Raw genomic sequence first — 10,147 nt, 5'->3', positions numbered from 1 at the left:
AGCTCGCTCATCGATGGCATACAAGCTAGTATTCCCCCACCCCATTAATTTCGACCTCCCCGACCTCTTCGCCCTAGCCGCCACCACCCAGCTTCTAGCATCTTTGCCACCCACGACGCCCGCCCTCCCCACCCAGCCGCCACCGAAGCGCCCACCGCCGGCGTTGTTTCCACATCTTGCCGCCAATGATGTATCCCGTGGCCCACACCCTACACCACCTACAACCAGGGTCGTCGCCACCCTCGACACAACAACGTCATCGCCATCTTTGGAGGACATTGAGTTCGACGGCCCTGCTCCGGGAAACGGCCAAGATAGGGAGTCTCCAGACGGGTAAGACTAATGTCGTGGGTTGCGGCTCATCTCTTCAGCAAAAGGAGAGGCTAGGTGCCTGTGATGCTCAAGATTGCTGCATGATGACCCTGGAGATATGTTGTTGTGGTTTTAGATAATGGTTTTAGTTTGTATTCAACTTTACTTTTAAAAGCTTTGGTGCTGGTGGTGGGGTCATGTAATAAGGTTTAGATTTTGCTTGGTAGACGTCTCTTCTTCTTAGAGGTGCTCGTAAACCTGTCATGTGACATTGAGACTGATGCCTTAATAGGAACTTGATGGATGCTTGTGTTATCAATTTTCAGAAAAATGAAAATCAGGGGTGACCCCTCATTTAAAAATTAGTAATACTCGTGTATATCAACAAACTGCTTATGACCGGCCTATGAACTAATTACATTTTGTAAAAATGCCCTTTGTCAATGTGAATTTGACACTATTTGTGCACTTCTTTTTTTGCTGTCTTTACATACACTACAAAACGCTGCAACACTACAGTACTCATAAGCAACAATTCTCTACTAACAAAGAAATAATTGTGATGATCTCTGTGGCCTCACATTGCTCCATTTGCTTCAGAACCCTGGTCGGTGATGTGCACCGACGGCTGGGTGCTCCTGAACCTGAGCCCATTCACCATGGGCTTCACCTTCTCGGTAAGCTTCATGATGGCCAAGAAGAGCACCCTGTACAATATGACCATCCCGAACAGGACCGCGAGGTCGACCCACTTGTTGTACCCCATCTCCACCTGCCAGTAGTCCGTGAGGATCTCATCGCCAGTGATGGTGGCAGCGCCGCCAGCCTGGTTGTTTGGGAATGTGAGGCCAAGGAACTCGTTCTTGTAGAACCCCTGGTTGGCGTACTTGTGGAAGGCGACATAGTACATGGGGTATCTCCACACCGGCTTGGGAAGGTCGTGGGGCAGGCGGAAGAAGCCGCCATTGAGCATCATGACGCCCTGGATGCCAGCGCCGGTGATGATGCCCATGAGGAAGTCCGGCACGGCGCTGGCCACGATCATCATCAGGCCCTCCACGAGCATCATGGTCATGAAGAGCACCAGTGCGAAGTAGGCGAAGTGGTCGAAACTCCTCTGCAGGCCGACCAGGTAGTAGGCCATTGCACCCGGCACCAGGGAAATCAGGAGAAGGTATGGCGTCGCCGAGACTGTGTTGGCGATCACGAACGACGAGACACCGTAGTGCCCGTTCAGCCTCTCCCTTCCAAATATCTGCGTTGGCCATACATAAAGCACATCAGATCAACGTATCGTGAGCATGGTTTTCAATTTTGATTTTAGAAAAATTTCAGCACCAACCAAAAATTAGTCAATTTCAGTGATTTTGGTTTTCATTTCGAATAAAGGGCCGAAATATTCATTTGAATTCAATTAAGAGTTTGGATTTTTTGGAAATATTTTGAAAAATATTTGAATTTCTATTTACTACCAAAATTTCCTAAATTTGTTGGCGGAACATAAATATTTTAGTGTCTGCTAAAATTAATGAAATTCAGCGGATTTCATCAAAATCTCACTGAAAGTGAAAACCATCATCATGAGACGTGACATGACTTGGAACTCAATTGGAAACTTCACCTTCATGTCCTCGACGAAAGACGGGAAGCCTCCGATGGCCATGAAGGTGAGGAAGGCGCCGACGAACATGAGCATGGAGCCACGGGCCTGCATGCAAAGTATTCAATCACATGGTTAACACAACAGTGACCAGTGGCGGTGGCAACTACAATGAGAGACTTCTTGCTACGCACCTGTATGGATCCATAGCTATGGCCGATGTCATAGAAGATGGTGCCGCAGCAGAGGCAGAGGGCGATGTAGATAGCGAAGCGGAGCCAGTAGTAGCCGAGGTCCCTGTACATGTTGATGAAGGACCTCTTGGTTAGCACGAAGGACTGCATCAGGAAGCTCGGCTGCTGCCCTTCCATCTTCACCACCTCCCCTCCCTGAAACCACATGACAAACCACATACGTACACGCTTATGATTTGCAAAATTCAGTACTCCAACTGAAAGTTTCAAAATGTACATGGAGTCCGGACTACTCACAGTGCCGCGTATGTCAGCGATCTGCCGAGTCACCTTGTCCATGTGCACGGAGGATTTGTAGGAGACCACCAACGCATCGATGTTCTCGGCGGTGGTCATCTTCTTCCCGCCGAGGCCTTCCTCGATGTCCTGAGAAATCAATTGATGGAGCGCATGGTTAGGAGTACTATTCACCAAGAGGACTTCAGATATATATAGGAGTAGATAATTAAGGTCCTTGTTGATTGAACGGTGGCGATCTGCTCACATTGTCGAAGTCCTTGTTGATGGTCCTCAGGAAGTGGTCGGAAGGGTTCATCAGCGACGGGCAAGGAAACCCGCTCAAAGTGAAGAACTGAAACACACAAACAAACAAACAAATTATTAGGTAACAAAAAACTCAGTGGCTTCAAGAGTTTCTTGTGTACTTTAACTGTAGTAATCCAGGTCCAGCGAGTGAGGAAGATAGGAACACATGGCATGTCTGAACTTTCACATGTTTTGTCAAAGGATTAGCAATACCATTTCTTCAGTTATCTACCGTACCTACGGACCGACCGACCGTGGCGCATTTTTCTCCTCCGCGACCGGCACACCGTCAGCTAGGAAAACACGCGTGTTTGTTCAAACCGTGTGGTCAATTTAATCACCCCATAAAATTACTATCACCTAATACTTCCTAAAAAATACACCTATTAATTTGTTGTATGTATCAGGAGACTTGCTTCGCACAGTGGATTACCTATAATACGAGTACTAGACGATCTCTCCACAGTCGTCTACAGCTAAACCGAGCTTTCAGCCTCAGCTGTCACCACTCAAAAAACAGTCCGGAATGCAAGCAGATCTTCGCCACTGTGCTATGAACGCGATGCCGCAGTTGAGTTAGGCGGCACTGATCGATCAATGCATGTGGCCAGCCAAACGTGTGTGATTTTTTATTCTTTTTGGGAGTAAGCTTCCCTGCCAAAACGAATGTTCCCAGTGCGTGGCGCAGTCCATATGTTCCCCGGTGGTTTGGATCGATTGTGTACAGTGCTCCTAGTCCCTACCAGTGAATCGAGCACAGTTCCAACTGTGCATACAGTGATTAATATCGTGATCTGTCTTTCCACAGCACGTACGTGATGTTGCTTCTGCAAGTTAAAACTATTCCTCTTGTTCTCCGGGCGAACTCTAGTCATTTTTTTAATACTCCCTCCGTTATTTAAAAAAAAATCAAATGATAAGTGTCACACGTCAGGTGCATGACACTCTGGTCCTGACGTTTTTCGATGACAATTTCAGTCACGCAAGGATGGCAAATTCCAGGGATGCACGGCAAGTTTTTATCAAAAAAGAAAAAATTGAACCACGAATATTGTCATGCTTGCTAACTGAAGTGATGTTATAACCTTTTTCTTTATGTTAGATGTATACAGACATGTTTCATTGTATTTATTTACTCATTTCAATTTGTATACAGTTTATATTAAAATATTTAAATTGAACTTTGTTATCTTTCTATTGAGCAATTAACGGAAAAGGGATGCCCGGTTGGGAAAATATATATTGAAATATTTAAAATATCTTATATTTGTTAACGGAGGGAGCGCATAATTACTACGGTCGTACGGTACTTCTTTGGCAATTGTGATCTCTTTGAAAGTTAATAATGTATTTTTCTGAAATCCTTTAGTACAATTCTGTTGTGGGTGGAAAGCTAAGTTAAATAAGCTATGAATGGTGTACCCAATTACCCAACCAAAGGTGATATTACTTACAGAAGATTATTTATTTATTTCTCTAGATTTAGATCAAAATTTTGGCTGAAATGTTTGGACTGCAGATATACCCCCATAGGTACGTGCTAAAAAATCAGTATGTATGTTTTATATAAGATCATTATATATCTCACCTAAAGATCAAACCCTAAACATCAAATAATTTGTATTACCACCGTCCAGTGTGAAACTGTGAATACGCCTACTAGGGTCGCGATCATGTGCAAAGTCCAAACATGAGATTCTAGTTCTATTGGGGAAGAAATATGACCGTTAGGAGGCCGCGCTCCTGCGACTCCCCCGCTCCCAGCGGCGGGCCGCCGCCGCCGCCTCCTGCCGGCGTCCCAGCTTTGGCCAACCCTCCCCGGCGCCCCCTCCACCACCTTCCACCTCCCCCACCCTCCCTGCCCCTCAGCTACCCCTCGGCCCCCCTCAGGAGGCCAGCTCAACCCTTGGCGCCAAGATCCGGTGCCGCCGCTTCGTCGAACCCCCTTCCGCCGCCGCGCGAGGCTCGTGCGTCGCCTCGCCTCCGAAGCTCCGTCGTCGGCTCTCTCATCCTGGACGTGCCGTCCGCGGAGGTCTGCGACCGCGTTAATGGCGCGCTGTCTGCCTGGAGGAGCGCGGGCTGTCCTCCATCTTCGTCCTTCCCGTCGGCTGCCCCGAAGGGAATCCTTCGTTCTGCTTCCTCTTCCAGGACGGCACGCCCGCGGGGCTCGGTGCGCTTCATCCTCCCAGCCCCCCATCTCCAAGGCGCTCAAGGCTCAACCTCCCCGCGCCGACAGGATCCCGCGGGCCCACCGTTTTCTCCTGGGGAATCGGAACCGGGCTGGACTCTGGTGCGTTCCCGTCGCGCGCGTCGTGAAGCCCGCTTCGAAACACGAAACGCCGCCTCTTCATTGCTGCGCCGCCGCTCCTCTTCCTCGCGCGGTCATCAAGGGGGAGGAGAACAGCCATCCTCCGTGCCTTCAAAAGGCAGACTCCGACTCTGCCACCGCTGCAAGTCCCCCAACCACCTCGTCGCCGTCTGCACGCGGGAACGCCATCCCAAGAGGCCTCCGCGCTCGTTTCTGCAAGCCTCCACCCCGAGCCCGACGCCTCTCAACCCTCCGGCCCCGCCGGCCGCCGTCTGCGCGGCTGCTGAGATGGACGGCGTTGGACTGGGCGACCCGTCGCTCCGCACAGAGGAAGATACGTGCTACATCGCCACCTCCTACGACCTCGACCGCGCTCGGCTGGACTGGGAAAGCTCGGCCATCGTGGCTTGGACGCTCTCTGCACCGTCGGGGGCCGACCGCTCCGACGTTGAAGACGTCTTCTGCAGGAAGTACCGTCTCCGTCCCTCGGAGTTGGTGGTGAGCTCCCACTTCCCCGAGCAGTACATCGTCAAATTTTCCTCCGCCGAGCTCCGCGACCGGGTGATGCGCACCGAAAGATGCTGCTTCAAGCTTGATGGGCTCGACGTCCACTTCCGGCCATGGCGTGCGGTCTCGCACGGCTACAACGCTGACCTCCACTACCGCGCCCATGTGTTGGTGGACGGCCTGCCGCCGTTCGCTTGGCGCCCGGAAATCGTGGACCAACTTGTGGGGCGGAACTGCGCGGTGCAACGGTTCGACGACGGCTTCACCACGATGGAGGTCACCTCATCGTTCGGTATGTGGGTCTGGACGCCGTCCCCGCGCCGCATCGCCAAGGCCATGTGGTGCACCTTCGTCAACAAAGCGCCTTGCGGCCTCTCTTCAAGGATTCGCATCGACGAGGACAGGCCGGACCAGTGGAAGAGGGGCATGACCTTCCGGGTACTTCTCCACATCGACCGCATCGAGGATTTCAACGGCGCACCGGTGCTTGATGGTGACGCCCCTATCTCGGACTTCAGGCCGCGAGTGCACGCCCTCCCGCCTTGCCACCTGGGCACCATAGATGGCATGCCAGTGGATGCGGGCGCCGGCTCCGTCCTCCCGGCGGCGATCCCACCACTCGGTGACCTCCGCCCGTGCGACAAGGACGCCCGCGACCAGAAGGACCTGGGAAGGTTTCAAGCCAGGCGCGGCGACTCTCGACGCTCCCGCTCAAGACCTGCGCCTGAGGGGTCGCACCGCTCCCGCTCTCGACCCGCGGACGGTACGGAGGCGCGCCGATCCCGCTCTCGGCCTGCGGACGGTGTGGAGGCGCGCCGCCCCCGTTCGCGGGGCTACGTTGGCCATGACAACTCCAGACGCTCCCGTTCACGCAGCCGCGAGGAACGCCGCCGCAGCCGATCCCGCGCTGGACGACGCTGTGATGATCGCAGGCCAACCACACGCCATCCACATGACGATGATGGTGACGCTGACCGCCATTCTCCTCGCCACGCTCGGGATAGGTCGCGCGCAAGAGACTCCGGCCGACGCGCACCCCTGGACAACCGTCGATGCAGCCATGGACACCATCGCTCCTCTCGCCACCACAACAGCGAGCGCGGGCACCGCAGCTACAACCAGAAGGACGCGACCCCGGCTGTAGCCACGCCCCCAGCCCTGGCTTCCGTCCTGGTGCAGCTCCAGCATTCAGTTTCTGCTGCTCCTGAGACCGCGCTGCATTCCGCCACCATGAAACCTCTACAGCCGATGACGCCTACCACTCCCTCCGCGGCGCCCACCGTCTTCGCGCCGGGACAGCTGCTGGCTGCACAGTGGGCTTTGGGAGCGTCCCCGAACTCGCCTATGCTGACCTCGCTCGGTCGCGCCTCGCCGCATCAGGAGCCGTGCCGGGACTGGTCCCTGGCCATCAAAGGCGTTCCTGACGTCCTGAATTCGAAGCTCGCTTCGCTGCCACCCTCGGTTGAGGCTGCCCCACAGAGTACATGGGAAGATGAAGCCCCCGTGGAGGAGTGTCCCATGGCTGCACCCACTTGTCAAGCGTCGCCGCTCTCGCTTCTGCTCCAGCCCCACGTTCCGGAGGTCTGGGACGACGACATGGAGAAGGTAGCTTCCGATGCTCTGGGGCATGAGGTGGCGCTCCTGCCACTTCATATGCAAGAGCCAAACGGGCAGCTGGGCCAGGCGGTCGAGGCCCCATCCGACCCGACCTTGCTGGAGCTGGAGACGCCTTCCACGGAGCTCGAGTCTGCGCCGGCCGAAACGCCTTTTTTGAGCTCGGTGGAAGATCTCTTCGACAGGCCGCCTGTGCCGCTCCTCCCGCGGCCTGCTGCGATCACACCACGTCCTCGACCAGCTGTGGCTGTGCCCCCTTCTGAGGCACGTCGCAGCGAGCGCCTTCGTGCTAAGCCGGTGATGCACGCTATGGATAAGGCGATACAAGTGCTCCTCAACAAAATGGGCTGTGATGCCGAAGGTTTGCCTCTGATTCAAGCTAGGGAGAAGTACATCAGCAAGTTCAAGACTCAGCTGCCAGACAAGACCATTGAAGGTCTAGCTATGCTTTTTAAGCTGAACGTTCGTAGCATCATGGATGCGGATAATGCGCTGATCGCCATGGGCGGTGCGGGTGGAGCTGATTCTAGCCTTCAGAAAGACTTTGCTTAGATGGAGACCAGGTTATGGTTTCGTGGTTCGATGGCCCCTAGTTTTTGGCATGTTTGTCTCAGTCTTGATGTTATGCAATAGCTTTGGGGGCGGGCATGTCACCCCAGTTTTCATCTACTATCTGGCTTTCTTTTCTGAGCTGCTAAGATGATCGGTCCCAACCTCAACGTGGCTGACTGGAACGTTCGAGGCCTGAACGACCAAGCTCGCAAAGACACGGTCCACGCCTTTCTGTCAGACACTCCCTGCCATATCGCGTGTCTTCAAGAGACCAAACTTGATTTCATAGATCAGCAAACTGCGGCCTACATTGGTGGTTTTAAGCTCAGATCTTTCGCTCACAAGCCAGCTGTTGGCACACGAGGTGGTATTCTTCTTCTTTGGAATGAAGATCAAGTCTCTGTTACAAACGTTCACATTGGCAGCTTTTTGATCTCCGCCCAGATCACCATCCGTGAGTGCAGCACCTCTTTTCTCCTCACCACTGTATATGGCCCTAGCGTTGACACAGATAAAGGAGCTTTTCTTGCCGAAATCATCGCCACTGCTCCCAACAACGATCAGAAATGGCTCATCCTTGGTGACTTTAACCTCATCCTTCAAGCGGAAGACAAGAACAATGACAAGCTGAATCTTCGTCTCATGGGCCAGTTCAGGCGTGCTCTGAATACTTGCCATCTCAAGGAGATAAAACTACAGAACAGGAAGTTCACCTGGAGCAATGAAAGGGAGAACCCCACTCTCGAGAGGCTGGACCGCGCTTTTTGCAACCCGAGCTGGGATTTGACTTTCGAAAGTCATGTCTTGCACGCTCTTTCGTCATCCTTGTCGGACCACTGCCCCCTCCTCCTTTCCAACCAGAGTGGGCCCCGTAAACCTGCGACTTTCCGCTTTGAAACCTTCTGGACTAAAATGCCGGGTTTCCAAGAGACGGTTCTACAGGCATGGTCAGCGCCCTCTTCTCACACTCAGCCGGTGCACGTAATCAACCACAAGCTCAAGACCACCGCGCTCAGCTTGCGATCCTGGAGCAGGGGTCTCTTCTCTAACTGCAAGCTTCAGCTCTCCATGGCTCTGGAGGTCATTCTCCAGTTAGATGTCGCCCAGGATTCTCGCCCCCTGTCCACGGAAGAGAGGGCCCTCCGTGCCGGCCTTAAAAGACGGATTCTAGGGTTGGTGGCCTTGGAACGCTCTAGAAAACGTCAGGCCTCCAGAATCAACTATCTTCGTGATGGAGACGCCAACACAAAGTTCTTTCATCTGCGGATTAACTCGAGGAAACGCAAGAACCATATCCAAAGGCTCAAACATAATGATGGTTGGCTGACAACACATGAAGATAAGGAGAACGTCATTCTCGAACACTTCTCCAAGACCTTGGGTCGCCCTCCCCTCCGGCAGCTAGACTTCAATTGGATGGTCGTTGATCCTAGCACCCATGCTTTGGAAGATCTCGACCTCCCCTTCTCTGAGTTGGAAATTAAGGAGGCGATCGATGATATGCCTTCAGAAAAGGCCCCCGGCCCCGATGGATTTTCCATTGCTTTCTTTCAATCATGCTGGGATATTGTCAAAGATGATCTCATGAGGGCCATCACTTCTTTCTCCGAGCAGTCAGCTTCTAATTTCGCCATCCTCAACACAGCTAACATCGTCCTCTTTCCAAAGAAGGACGGTGCGGAAGCCATCACGGATTTCAGGCCAATAAGCCTCATCCACGTGGTCCCGAAGATTATCGCTAAAGCTATGGCTCGCCGGCTCGGTCCGAAGATGGATGCTATTGTTTCTCGCTGCCAAAGTGCCTTCATCAAAACAAGAACCATACATGACAACTTTATGTACGTCAGAAACACCGCTCGCAGTCTCCATCGCAGCAAAACTCCGGCTCTCCTCATAAAGCTGGACATTGCCAAAGCTTTCGACACAGTCCGCTGGGACTATCTACTCGACCTTCTGCGCCGTCTCGGCTTTCCTCCTAGATGGCGTGCTCTGCTATCCAGCCTCTTCTCCTCGGCCACGTCTAGAGTAATCCTTAACGGTATCCCCGGTAAGGACTTTGCTCACGGCCAAGGACTTCGCCAAGGAGACCCGCTATCCCCCCTGCTTTTCGATATCGCCATCGACCCGCTGCAACAAATTCTGGATAAAGCAACTGCGTCTGGTTTGATGAGCGAAAGTCCTGGAGGTTCACAACATCCTCGGATCTCTCTTTACGCTGATGATGCTGCCATCTTCATTGCCCCTTCGGTGCAGGATATATCCTGCCTGGCAAATATTCTTCAAGGCTTCGGGGAGGTTACGGGCATGGTGACCAATGTGGCTAAGAGCTCGATTGCCCCAATTCGCTGCTCCGATGTCGACCTCACCGCAGTTCTGGCAAACTTCTCGGCGGCTATCACCCAGTTCCCTCTCAAGTATTTGGGGTTGCCCTTGTCGCTTGGAAGACTCAGAAGGACCGACCTTCAGCCATACATT

The 10,147-nt window shown here is 53.1% G+C and overlaps 1 protein-coding gene across 1 annotated transcript in view; it reads right to left on the bottom strand.

Moving 5' to 3' along the window:
• Positions 1-660: 660 nt before the first annotated feature.
• The window catches only part of LOC119310349 (ABC transporter G family member 11-like), a 12,804-nt gene continuing 3,317 nt past the window's right edge, over positions 661-10,147 (bottom strand). The window contains exons 4-8 of the mRNA XM_037586131.1: positions 2,651-2,737; positions 2,404-2,532; positions 2,107-2,301; positions 1,934-2,020; positions 661-1,567 (exon numbers count right to left, since the gene is read on the bottom strand). Of these exons, the coding sequence (XP_037442028.1) occupies positions 890-1,567; positions 1,934-2,020; positions 2,107-2,301; positions 2,404-2,532; positions 2,651-2,737 (1,176 nt within the window). The 3' untranslated portion in view covers positions 661-889. The remainder of the gene's footprint in view (positions 1,568-1,933; positions 2,021-2,106; positions 2,302-2,403; positions 2,533-2,650; positions 2,738-10,147) is intronic.

Source organism: Triticum dicoccoides, chromosome 5B (genome assembly GCF_002162155.2).
Source record: "Triticum dicoccoides isolate Atlit2015 ecotype Zavitan chromosome 5B, WEW_v2.0, whole genome shotgun sequence".
Classification (NCBI taxonomy): domain Eukaryota; kingdom Viridiplantae; phylum Streptophyta; class Magnoliopsida; order Poales; family Poaceae; genus Triticum; species Triticum dicoccoides.
The sequence above is the reverse complement of the archived record's forward strand: the minus strand, read 5'-3'. Positions and strand labels throughout refer to the sequence as shown.